General features: G+C 45.7%; 2 protein-coding genes across 4 annotated transcripts in view; one reads left to right on the top strand and one right to left on the bottom strand.

The window, feature by feature from the left end:
* The window catches only part of LOC309377774 (dynein light chain roadblock-type 2), a 384929-nt gene that overhangs the window by 175590 nt on the left and 195706 nt on the right, over window positions 1-13633 (bottom strand). The gene's annotated exons all lie outside the window — the stretch shown is intronic.
* PRDM5 (PR/SET domain 5) overlaps window positions 3736-13633 on the top strand; it is an 85848-nt gene continuing 75950 nt past the window's right edge. For all 3 annotated transcript variants that reach the window (XM_081924999.1, XM_081924998.1, XM_081924997.1), the window contains exons 1-2: window positions 3736-4011; window positions 7178-7261. In XM_081924999.1, the coding sequence (XP_081781125.1) occupies window positions 3919-4011; window positions 7178-7261 (177 nt within the window). In that variant the 5' untranslated portion in view covers window positions 3736-3918. The remainder of the gene's footprint in view (window positions 4012-7177; window positions 7262-13633) is intronic.

Genomic DNA, 13633 nt, shown 5'->3' with positions numbered 1-13633 from the left:
CTGTTATGCCTTCTGGAAAATGGAACCTTAGCAATTCAGCAACCCAAGAGCAAAAATGCAGCTCACCTTTGCCAGGTCATCTTCTTCTTTCTTGTAAAACTTGGTTTGATGTGACCCTTAAAAAAAACCCTTTATTTTAAGCAGAGGTTGGATGGCCATCTGTCATGGATGCTTTACTAGACATCCCTGCAGTGCAGGGGGTTGGACTAGATGGCCCTTAAGGTCCCATCTAACTCTACAGTTGTTCGGTTCTATGAAATAAATTGTACATGTTCCAAGGCACCATTGAAGGGCCTTTGGTGAAGATCCTGTAAGGAAAGAGCTTGCAAAGTGCTGACAATTTAATGCATCTGTTTAAATGATTGCTAGCGGGAAAACAGTGGTCAATATGTTTCCTTACCAAATTTGGGAATATGAAATATTCATCAAAATAGCTTAGATAAACATGTTCAAGATCCATTAGTAGATTACAGTCCTGTGTATGAAGGGCTGGCACTAGTGGCTGGCCAGATGGGGCACTGGCCAAGGCCCCCGGGGTTAAGAGGGGCCTCCACAGCCCTGCTTTGCCACCATTCCCCATAAGGACTTGGCACTAACTTCCCTTGTATTCATTAATAGCCTGCTTTTCTATTTAAATACCATAACAGCAAAAGGTCCCATTTTTCTAAGGTACCTGGGTAATTAACAATAAATAAACTTAAATGACAGGTCTTCTTTATTATTTTTTTAAGGCCCTACACACTTCTTTGTAGATATTGTGCCATCTCACTCTTAAAACCATGGACAACTTATTGAAATGCTTGGTCTAACATGTTGATTTGGGAGATCTCCATGCACAGGGCTATTTCAGGCAACAGCGACTATATGCAGACTCTTTTAAATCAGAACCAGTGAAGGCGGTGAAGGTCCTGTGTGAGTGTCTGGAGGCGGTTGGAGGATGGATGGCGGCTAACAGATTGAGGTTGAATCCGGACAAGACAGAAGTACTGTTTTGGGGGGACAGGAGGCGGGCAGGTGTGGAGGATTCCCTGGTCCTGAATGGGGTAACTGTGCCCCTGAAGCACCAGGTGCGCAGCCTGGGAGTCATTTTGAACTCACAGCTGTCCATGGAGGCACAGGTCAAATCTGTATCCAGGGCAGCTGTTTACCAGCTCCATCTGGTACGTAGGCTGAGACCCTATCTGCCTGCAGACTGTCTCACCAGAGTGGTGCATGCTCTGGTTATCTCCCGCTTGGACTACTGCAATGCGCTCTACGTGGGGCTACCTTTGAAGGTGACCTAGAAACTACAACTAATCCAGAATGCGGCAGCTAGACTGGTGACTGGGAGCGGCCACCGAGACCATATAACACCAGTCTTGAAAGACCTACATTGGCTCCCAGTACGTTTCCGAGCACAATTGAAAGTGTTGGTGCTGACCTTTAAAGCTCTAAATGGCCTCGGTCCAGTATATCTGAAGGAGCGTCTCCTCCCCCATTGTTCTGCCTGGACACTGAGGTCCAGCTCCGAGGGCCTTCTGGCGGTTCCCTCACTGCAAGAGGCCAAGTTACAGGGAACCAGGCAGAGGGCCTTCTCGGTAGTGGCGCCCGCCCTGTGGAACGCCCTCCCATCAGATGTCAAAGCGATAAACAACTACCTGACATTCAGAAGACATCTGAAGGCAGCCCTGTTCAGGGAAGTTTTTAATATGTGACATTTTAGTGTATTTTTCTTTTTTTTCTAACTAGTGTATTTTTCATCTTTGTCGGAAGCCGCCCAGAGTGGCTGGGGAAACCCAGCCAGATGGGTGGGGTACAAATAATAAATTATTATTATTATTATTATTATTATTATTATTATTATTATTACTGAAATTGAATGCACTAACTCTGTAGAGAAGAATCTGGAATACTGGATATCGTAGGAACAGAAGCTAAAAAGCTCAAGCATCTGTCTGGCAAACATGTCTGTGCATCTTTTCTGTTGCCTTACACCTGCTGCAATGTGTCCACTGTAAGATGCAGTATCATCTACAAAGATGCAAAAGTTAAGGTAGGTTTGGGGGCTGATGTGATAACTACACTGTACAGCCAATGTAGAGGAAAAGAGACAGTGGTTAGTTTCACGGTTTTGTAGATGGGAAATCCAGATTCAAATTCTTCAAGACTTGTTACAGGAAGCTTGCAGTGTGGTCCTGCACATGCAATTGTCTCTTGGCCCAAAACAATATAGACTGAGGATTACTGTGAGGCAAAACCATTGCTTTGAGTTCCTTGCACGTCAATCCTTTGTTGCCTTTACAGAATTTAGATCCAGCTACAATTGGTGGGATACAAATGCAACAAAAAAACACACAAATGTATCATACAGGGTTGCAAATGTAACAACTGAGATATAAATGCAACAAATAGGGATAAAAATGTAACAACAAAAAAAACCCCATATATGGGATACAAATGAAACAAAAAACCCAACAACCTTGGGGATCGCAGATAGTCGTCCCATGTTCAAAATCCCTGCTCAGATGTGAAGTTGGCTTTCGGCTGTTCAGTTTAGACCCTTCATCTGTTGACTGTATATCAGCTTACTTACATACAGTTCTTATATTTATTTTGCCATTACAGCTCAATCTATTTACTTATATGCATCTGATGAAGTAGTCTGTTGCCTTTGGGGGGGGGGACCAGTTTGTGTCTAAAAATATTTTATTGTTCTGGTGCCATCCAAGTTAGCATTTATGGCAAGAGTAACAGAGGAATCCCCTGTAAATTTACTCAGAAGTTAGTCCCACTGTTTTCAATGACATTTACTCCTACTGTACCACATGTACAGCATTATTTTTATTTTTAATCACAACAGCCTTGTGAAGTAGGATAGGATTGAGAAATTGTGATTTGTCCAACATCACTCCTTGAACTTCACAGCTGAGGGATGGTTAGTCGGGCATCCTAACTCCTACAACACACTGTTGATTCAGGTTAGTAGCCTTTTAAGGGCTCCTCCAGACAACATATCCAGTTCTCTCCCTCCAAAGTTTATCCTCACAACAACCCTGAGGCAGGCATTAGGCTGAGTGGGAATTGGAACCTTGGCCTCAAAGGCCCTACCCATAATACCACCAGTGGCAGACCTACATTTTTGGAGCCCTGAAGCTTGAGCTGTCATTGGGGCCCCTTCGCAACCGGCAAGGAGGTCTGGGTAACCACTATTATCTTCCTCAATGGAGTTGTTCCATGACAGATCACCACAGTGTTTTCACAAAGATCAACTGCTACAATATTTTGAATGAAATCGCTGTTCTGCACTGGATTATTTCACATGTCAAAGTCACTAACGTGAACAAAAAAATTCCTATGCCATATAGTTTTTGAGTTATGGGAGGGGGAAATGAAAATTAGGGAAATGTGCTATACATGCATCATACAATGATTTAAGTCGCGCCACTCAAATTAGGTGTGCTAAACCCAAATTTCCAAAGCATTTTTTTAAAGCCTTGGAGCCCACGCTCCGCAGCAGGAATGCAGGGCTCTCTTGCTGTCCCGAAAAGAGAAGCTGCCCGCTTTCTCCCTGCCCAAGATTCCCGGGATCCTTCGCTCGCCTCGCAGGAGTCGCGCGCTCTGCCTTTCCTCGCTCGCTCTCGGCAAAACTTTCAGCCAATCGGAGCGCCGCCTTTCTCGAGCCTCGGCAGAAGCGCCGGCCCAGCGGCGGAGTCTTCGCGAGCGAGGAATCGGGGCGGGGGGAAGAAGCAGGCCCGGCCCGGGGGGGGCGGGGAAGCAGGGGAGGAGATCGAGCAGCAAGGCTTCCCCGCCCGATCCCTTCTCTCTCCCCACACCCCACCTACCCAACCCGCTTCCCTTTGCAATGAAAGCCCCTCTGGATCCCTTTCCCCCGTTTAAGAAGCTACATTAGTAACTTCCCCCAGCCCATAATAGTACAAAATGCTGGGCATGTACGTGCCGGACAGGTTTGCCCTGAAGTCATCTAACATTCAAGACGGGATGGGGCTCTTTACGGCCCGGAGAGTAAAAAAGGTGGGTGATCCTTGCTGTTGCACCATTAAGGTGAGGGATCGGCAGGACGGGAGCGGGGAGAGATCCGCCAGGCTTTTCCTGCAAGCTCTTCCTTCTTCAACCTTCCACCCTCCCCAGAGAGCTTGCCACGTCTCTCTCTCCCTCTCCCTCTCCCTCTCTCTCTCTCTCTCTCTCTCTCTCTCTCTCTCTCTCTCTCTCTCTCTCAGATCCTCACCATTTAATCCCAAACCCCTCTTCCTCTTGTGACACTCTTTAGTTCACTTCCGTCCGGCAACTTGTGGAAATTATTACATAAATGGCCTCAAAACTTTTGCTTTTTAATCTATCTTTTCCGCAGCGCCTCCTGCGCCCATTGTTGTTCGACTGAGCTCTCCTCGGCGCAGTCAGAATTCCCATCAGTTCGACAACAGCCACATAAAAGAAGGAGCTGTGAGCTCAAATCCGATTCGCATCCAAAATAGATTTGCCTGGGGGCAGGGGATTCAATTTGCATCTTGCAAATCCGTGACAGTCTTCGGTTTCAAAGGAAGGGCCTGTGTATTTCAGTCCTTCACCTCAATGGCAAAGGGAAGGGGGAATAAACAAAAGGTGCCTTTTGCAAGACGCTCTCTTGAGCTGGTTTAGGTAGCCAAAGCTTGCCAAATTGTAGCAAACTCTTATTGTCCTTTCTTACTGTAATTGCTCCTCTGGTTCCTGGTGTATGCTTTCTGGGCTGCAGCTCCGTATAGATCACCTGTGCTTTGTGTGGACCCAGGTTCAGTTGCAGGCATGTCCAGGTAGAGTCAGAAAGCAGCTGCCAGTCAGTGTGGAGATTACTAAACAAGATTGACCAATGGACTTTGTATAAGGCAACCTCCCTTGTTCCTATAAACAAACAAATAAGCAGCTAAGCAGTTTAGTAAAGGTAAAGGGACCCCTGACCATTAGGTCCAGTCATGGCCGACTCTGGGGCTGCGATGCTCATCTCGCTTTATTGGCCGAGGGAGCCGGCGTACAGCTTCCAGGTCATGTGGCCAGCATGAGTAAGCCACTTCTGGCGAACCAGAGCAGCACATGGAAACGCTGTTTACCCTCCCACTGGAGCGGTACTTATTTATCTGCTTGCACTTCGTGCTTTCGAACTGCTAGGTTGGCAGGAGCTGGGACCAAACAACAGGAGCTTACCCTGTTGCGGGGATTCTAACTGCCAACCTTCTGATTGGCAAGTCCTAGGTTTAACCCACAGCACCACCCGCGTCCACATTATGGTAAATAATAGGATAGATGATTGACTTAGTGGGTTATGTGTGAGTACCATATTTGCAGTTTATCAGGTAGCACAGCAGAGGACATCGTGTTCTCTCCCCACCCCCGGACCCCTGTAATTGACAGAATGTACACTGAACAAAGCAGGGTCGCGGGTGGCGCTGTGGGTAAAACCTCAGCGCCTAGGACTTGCCGATCGCATGGTCGGCAGTTCGAATCCCTGCGGCGGGGTGCACTCCCGTCGTTCGGTCCCAGCGCCTGCCAACCTAGCAGTTCGAAAGCACCCTTAAGTGCAAGTAGATAATGGAGCCCCTTCCATTTCTCCTCCCGCTTCGCTGAAGGGGTGCAGCGCAGAGAGGGAACGCTGTGCTGTGGCTCTCCAGCGAAGCGGAGCCAGGAGAGCAAGAGGGATCGGTGCGCACCATCCCTCTTGCTTTTCTGGCTTCAGCGAAAGCTGTGCAGCCTGCATTCGCTCCATAAGATGCACACACATTTCCCCTTACTTTTTAGGAGGGGAAAGGTGCGTCTTATAGAGCGAAAAATACGGTATTTTACAATCAATTGGTATATAAATAAGTAAATAAAAATAAAATAAACCTAAAAGGTGGAAGATTCGAGACAGATAAAAGAAACACTTCTTCACACAATTAACTTCTGAAGGCGTGGAATTTGATCCCTCAAGATGTGGTGATAGCCACCCACCTGGACTTTTTAAAATGGGGATTAGGCACATTCACCAATGATGATAAGTCTATCAATGGCTACTAGTGATATAGAACCTTTGGAATGAGAGATAGTTTGCCACTGAATACCAGTTGTTGGAGATCATGAGTGGGAGAGAGTGCTGCTGTCCTCATGTCCTGCTTGCAGGCTACCCAAAGGCATCTGTTTGGTCACTGTGAATAGAGAAGTTTGGACTAGATTGACTTTTGGTCTGATCCAACTCTTCTTATATCCTTAAAGGTAACGGTAAAGGGACCCCTGCACATTAGGTCCAGTCGTGACCAACTCTGGGGTTGCAGTGCTCATCTCGCTTTATTGGTCGAGGGAGCCGGCGTACACTTCCGGGTCATGTGGCCAGATTGACTAAGCCGCTTCTGGTGAACCAGAGCAGCGCACGGAAACGCTGTTTACCTTCCCGCTGGAGTGGTACCTATTTATCTACTTGCACTTTGATGTGCTTTTGAACTGCTAGGTGGGCAGGAGAAGGGACCGAGCAACGGGACCTCACACTGTCATGGGGATTCGAACCCGCGACCTTCTGATCGGCAAGTCCTGGGCTCTGTGGTTTAACCCACAGCGCCACCCGTGTCCCTTCTCATATCCTTATTAGGCTGCTAATTTGTATCATTAAGCAGTTAAAAAAATACAGTTGTTAAAAGGACTTTGCATGATATTCAAGAAGTTTTACTCCGAGTAGACTTAATGGACCAGACATAGTCATGTTCATTAATTTGAGTAAACCTTAGTTGGATAAAACCCATTAGCCCTCTTCAGAGATTCAGGGTACCTGTCCCCCATATCTTGTTTTATTTTTTTCAAATAGGGTATGGGAAGTTAACCTTTCTCGCCAGTTCTGATTTTCTGATTCAAAAAACATCTGGACATAGCATTTGTGCTGGAAGGCTTTTACCACTGGGGAATAAAGCAGCTTTTTGTGGGGTGCTAGGATTGATTTCCATTGGGGATGGGTGCTGGGGGAAGGGTATAAACCCCTTTCCCCACATCTTTGTTCAGACATGAATCCTCTAAACCTGAACCCCATGTAAGTAATTTAAAGAAACAGTGGTGCAGTCACACATTTCTGTAATAATATGTAGCTGATCCCAATGAAGTTGTGAAACTGAACATAGCAATACATTTTCCTAGAACAGGGGGAAGGGTTTGATGGCTTTGCTTTGCTTGTGTTTCCACTCCTTAGGGCGAAAAATTTGGACCCTTTGCAGGAGAGAAGCGAATGCCTCAGGAGCTGGATGAAGACACAGACTGCAGACTGATGTGGGAGGTGAGGACTGCAGGAATGGCTTGGCTCCTGGGGCTCTAGGGACTTAGTTGGTACATTGTTTTGCAAAAACAAAGAAGTCACATCCACATGGTACATTTGAAGCACATGGTTCCCCTGCCCCAAGAATCTTGGGAACTGTAGCTTTCTTTCTTTCTTTCTTTCTTTCTTTCTTTCTTTCTTTCTTTCTTTCTTTCTTTCTTTCTTTCTTTCTTTCTTTCTACCCTGCCCATCTGTCTGGGTTTCCCAAGCCTCTCTGGGTGGCTTCCAACAGAATATTAAAAACATGATAAAACACCAGACATTAAAAACTTCCCTAAACTGGGCTGCCTTCAGATGTCTTCTAAAAGTCAGATAGTTGTTTGTTTCCTTGACATCTGATGGGAGGACGTTCCACAGGGCGGCGCCACTACCGAGAAGGCCCTCTGCCTGGTTCCCTGTAGCTTCCCTTCTCGCAGTGAGGGAACCGCCAGAAGGCCCTCGGAACTGGACCCCAGTGTCCGGGCTGAACGATGGGGGTGGAGACGCTCCTTCAGGTATACTGGACCGAGGCTCAGTACTCGGAAACGTACTGGGAGCCAAATGTAGATACAATACCTAGCATGCAGAATACAATTCCTTGCGTGGGAATACAGTTCCCATGATTCTATGAGGGAAGCAATGCGCTTTAAATGTACTGTGTGGATGTGACCCAGGGCTAGAATTACTATTGTTTGTTAGTCTAACTAGATGTGATGGGATACGAAACTGTTTCTTCTTTGTATCATCTTTGTATCTCTTCCTCCTGTTCCCGATCACATTTACTTGCATTCAGTGTATGAGGTCTCCACACCATGTGCCCTTCTGCCCCACCACCTATTGCCAGTGATGTGAGGTGGGAGTAGGGCAACTTGTGGGTGCGGATGCTATACAATACACTGTGTTCAGCCAGGGTGGAAAGATGCAGAGCAGCAGTGGCAGCTACAAAGGCGCTACAAGGGCACTACTTGTTGTTGTTTAGTCGTATCCGACTCTTCGTGACCCCATGGACCAGAGCACGCCAGGCACTCCTGTCTTCCACTGCCTCCCACAGTTTAGTGAAACTCATGCTGGTAGCTTCGAGAACACTGTCCAACCATCTCGTCCTCTGCAGTCCCCTTCTCCTTGTGCCCCCCATCTTTCCCAACATCAGGGTCTTTTCCAGGGAGTCTTCTCTTCTCATGAGGTGGTATTGGAGTCTCAGCTTCAGGATCTGTCGTTCCAGTGAGCACTCAAAGGGCACTACTACTTGTGACAAAACCAAGACTGACAAAATGTAGTTGAGAGGGAGAGAGAGGGGGGGGGATACATAGAGAAACCTAGGGAATTATAGACCTCTACAAAGGCATGAATGGTCACAACTCTTCCAGTTTAAAACCAATCCTACTTTTCTTAGTTAGGGCCATATATTACAGGTCTATTCTTGAATGGATAGCATTTCTGCTGTTTTATCTAGTTTAAATGCCTGTATTTTAAATAATGGTGGCGTGGCTGCTTTTAAATTTTAAGCGTGCTCTTATAAGAAGCGATCCACTTTGGATGTAGTTTTCCTTTAATAAATGCCATTTTAGCAGCGGTGCTTGTTTAAATATATTCATTACTAGGGGCACCAACTATAGAGGGATCTGGGTGCCTGAGCATCCACAAAAAATTGTTGTAGGTCCTGCCCAGTGCAACTTCTGAGGTCTTGTAAGGTCTTGGATCCTGACTTCCGTTACCACTGGAAGTCAGGTTCCGAGGCTGGGGAGGGTGAGAGACATCATGACATCACACTGCAATGTGACGCCATGACATCATGCTGCAACGTGACATCATGATGTCATGTGCACTGGGCACCCATAACCTGGGACCCAAGTTGGCTCCCCTGTTCGTTATGAAGAACAAAGATTCTTTTTGTCTAATTAAAGTGACCTAGAAGCACAATAATCTTCTAAATGCTGTAAATGGTTTAATATTAATTTGTTTGAGAGTGTGACAGTGTTTCAGTGACACGTAGATGTTCTAACAGCAAACCATAAAATCAGGTTTTATATGGTACTTTGACACTTTTTCTTAGCTTTCCCCCTCTTTGACCTATTTTTGGAACCTTGCACAGATTCCTGCATACCGCATTTTATGACTTCCTGAATGTTTGAACCCAAGCGGTTTACGTTTACAGACGCTGATCTGAATACAAGTGTTGTTGTGCATTATGAGTCATGCTGTGAAGTGGCCTTGAGTTGCAAGCTTGTGGCTAGGGACACGTAAAGTAAAAAGCAGCTGTCCAGGTTTACATAGATAGCCATTCAAGAAATTAGGAAGGCCGTTTCAAGCTAGTGACTGTTTTGCTGGAGCTCATATATTGTCTATTATTAGTAGTAGCAGTATTAACCACATTGCTGCACCCTCAAAACAGAGTTAAGATCATTCCAGTTTATGAGGAAATATTCTTCGTAGGTTACATAGAATCTGAAAGACCCCTAATATAGTTCCCACCCATCATTTAGTGGGGTGGCTTTTGGGGGCAGAGGGGTGGAACAATTGTAAGAAACCTGCCCACATTCAGACAGATTATTTTTACTTTTGTTATTTAAAAAATCTGGAAAATATTTGTCACCAGGCCCCCTTCCTGTAAGTACCCTCCATGAAGAAATGAGAAAGCCCTATGTTTTGTAATTGTTAGTGGGTGATAACCAGACCTGGAGGACAAGGACAATCCATTGGGAGGAGGGTTATTGTGCCCCCAAATCACTGTGGTTGGAGTGCAGCTGGAAAATAACTGACCAATTTAAATGCTAGACCTCTCAGTCAAATCAAAAGATCATCCCACCTCTCCACTCTCCTTTCCACCTCTTTCCAGTTGAATTCTGCGTGTTTTCTCTATCAACTCAGGGATCTTCCAAACTTCCACTGGCCCTGCCACTTTCCCCTGGGAAATCCTGCTGTTTACTGCTGAATCTGAGCAAGTATCAGTCAGGTTTTCTCTGGATTAACATTTGTTTCAGTTTATAAAATAAATAATAAAATTATTATTATTATTATTATTATTATTATTATTATTATTATTACCCCACCCATATGTCTGGGTTCCTCCAGTCACTCTGGGTGGCTTACAGCATATATAAAAACATAGTAAAATATCAAACATTTTTTAAAAATGGGTTTTCCAGGGAAAGACAAAACTGCTCTAGAAAACGGGGCCAGCAGAAAACCGCTCAGACCTGTGCTTTAGAGGCACCGGAAAAGCAGAAGTCTGGATGAGCCCTGTGTTTCATTTCTCAAAAAGCCAGTCTGTGTGGGGTGGCAGGATGGGGGGGGGTTAATATATTTCACGCTATAGAAAAACTGAGGCAACTAAACTATTCCAAGGATTGGGCGCTGCCTGATCTCCCTTGGCATTACCTGTTAATGGCGCAATGTGGTAACGTGAAAGACTCCTCAAATCACTATGATTTGCCTCACAATTTGGGCTACACACACCCCTAGTATCTTTTTATTTTATTTTAATGCTTTTTATTGACTTTTTCCAAAAAAAAACCTAAAATAAAACAATCTTTACAATCATTCTTAGTGTCATCTTATTTACATTGCGTAGAATCACGCCTCGTCTTCCTTCCTTCCCAGTTGCGGTTTTCTTAATATACATCTTCTCTTACAGTTCCTTCTACTTTTCTATACACGTCACAAGAGTGATGTTAACCCTGCTGTAGTTCTTAAACTTCTACAGTTGATTCCTATATATGTTACAAATTTACCACATTCTTCTACAAACTTTGCCCCTTTTTGGTGTCGAATTTTATACGTCATTTTCGCTAATTCTGTATATTCAAAAAGTTTAGCCTGCCATTCCATAACTGTTGGGATCTCCGCTGACTTCCATTCTTGGCTACAAGTACCCTACGCACACCCCTAGGATCCATGCCTAGTACTGTCAAGCATCAAAAGTGCATACTCATTCATGTAAACAAATAAAATTCTGCTCATTGAAAAATAGGATATCAGGTAGTAGGCTAGGCTGGGATTTTTCTCCTTGACACTTTGGTAGGCAGGGAGATCTGGATGTGCTGCAGCATTCCAGCATGTCTTTCCCCTCTTCATATTATGAAATCATACAGTGCTAGGAGGGCTGCATCAAGTGCTTTTTATAAACATGCAGTTCAGATCTTAGATCGAGCCCTTCTGAGCCTTTGTTGAGGCTGACTGTAGCTCTTAGTATGCTTGGACCTTCAAAGCTCTGTTGATTTCATTAAGGCTTTGGGGATGCTCAGTGCATTTGGGATTGCGGCCCATATCCTGTGGATGTGTGGTCTTATATATGACAGAGCTATTGCTTGATCCCCGATGAGACTAGTATTCTTGGAGGGAGTCTTAAGGGAGCCCTGCTGGGTGGTTTGGTGTTTTGCTTTGTAAAAACAGTTCCTAAATGAAATATTTTGTGCTCATAGAGTGGCAGTATTTGTAATCAAGTGACATCATTGCTCTGCCTGCAATGCTCTTGCAGCTGTCTGCTTTTGATGAAATTAGCCATCTATACACCCTCAGCTGATGGGCTTCTGAGGGTTGAAACAAATAACAGTATCCTCAATTCAGTTGCCAAATTAAGAACCATGGCATGAAGTAGTAGGGTATGCAAACATTTTATCTGTAAGCCACAGACCACTTGCTCTGAAGTTATCTCATTGAAGTTCCTTCACTAAAGACCACATGACTAATGCAAACCAACACTGGGCTTGGCAGAACATTTATTGGGCTTTACCTCTCTGGATAAGCTTCCTAAAATACCATTAAAAATATTTGCCATCACCTACAATATTCTGCAGAGGACTGAAGGTCCCTGAATAATAAACAGCAATTACCGTATTTTTCACCCTATAAGACGCACTTTTTCCCCTCCAAAAATGAAGGGGAAATGTGTGTGCGTCTTATGGGGCGAATGCAGGCTCCTTGGCTTCAGCGATAGCAACGCGAAGCCTCCGAAGCCAGTGCTCCTGAGGCTTCGTGTTGCTTCCGCTGAAGCCAGGAGAGTCTGCTCTTTGAGGCTGGCAGTGGGGGAAAGCAGTGCTTCCCCCATTGCCAGCCCCAGAGGATGGGGGGCAGTGGGAAGGCACGTGACGCCTTCTCGCTACTCTCCAACCCGGCTTGGAGGCTGGCGGTGGGGGAAAGCAGGCTTTTCCCCAAGGAGGGAGAAGGGACGGACTGTCTGAGTCTGCCCCTTCTCCCTCCTGTGGGCTTTTGCGGGAGATGGAGGAATTACCCCACCTCCCGCAAAAGCAGGCAAAAGCTGCACGCTCTTTAAAGGGGCTGCACAGCTTTGCTGGCTTTTCTAGGAGGTGGGGGAATTCCCCCACCTCGTAGAAAAGCCCGTAGGAGCCGCGCAGCTTTTAAAGAGAACACCGCTCTTGGGGGCTTTTCCCCAAGGAGGGAGAAGGGACTGACTGGCCGTTTCAGTCCCTTCTCCCTCCTGGTCGAAAAGCCCGCAGGAGTCGCGCGGCTCCTGCGGGCTTTTGCGGGAGGTGGAATTCCGCCACCTCCCGCAAAAGCAGGAAGAAGGTCTTGGAGTAGCGCACAGGCTGCGTGCAGCTTGTCCGCTGCTCCCAGAGCTGCGGGGGGGGGGGGGGAATCATATTTTTCCCCTTGATTTCCCCCCCCCTGGAAACTAGGTGCATCCTATGGGCCGGTGTGTCCTATAGGGCGAAAAATACGGTAATCTCTATATATTCCTTTCTACAGTCTATGGATAAAGTATCCAAAGCACTGGCCTGGTTCGCACCTAACCGTAAACCATGTTTTATTAAACCATAGTTTGTTTGCTCATCTGAATCAACTTAATTAGGGTTTGTTTATTGCCAGCAAACCACAATTTGAAGCCATGGTTTGTTGTTGGTTTATGAACCTTGATTTGTTTTATCTATGGCCTGATGTTACACGTAAACCCAGTACTCTTAACCATGGTTTGTTTGGCCATTGCACTCCAGATGCACATCAAGTTGCAAAGTTACAAGGCAAGAGCAGCTGGAAAGCAAGCCAAACTTTATAAAACCAAACTATAGTTTGTTAGTTCAATCGACTGTAGAAAAGTCTTCATCTTTTAAATTTTCTGCCAGAATTGGAAGCAAATTGCAGGCATGGGTGCCCCTTTTGAGGGAATGGCATTGGCAAATTTCAAAAAGATACATGCAACTTGCCCTTGGAAGGGCTGCACTCCATTAGATAGAGTCTCTGAACGGCATATTGCTCTAACCCAGCAGCTTCAAGATCAATGCAAGGCTAACATTTAGCTTCTAAGAGCATCCCATACCAGGTCTCATGTGTTCTGTTTCAAAATTAAATTAGAGGAGTCACGGAATATCCCCCCGCCCTTTCTGTTTATATGGGAAT

Source organism: Podarcis melisellensis (genome assembly GCF_964234715.1).
Source record: "Podarcis melisellensis genome assembly, chromosome: 9".
Classification (NCBI taxonomy): Eukaryota; Metazoa; Chordata; class Lepidosauria; order Squamata; family Lacertidae; genus Podarcis; species Podarcis melisellensis.
This window is presented reverse-complemented; position numbering and strand designations above follow the sequence as displayed.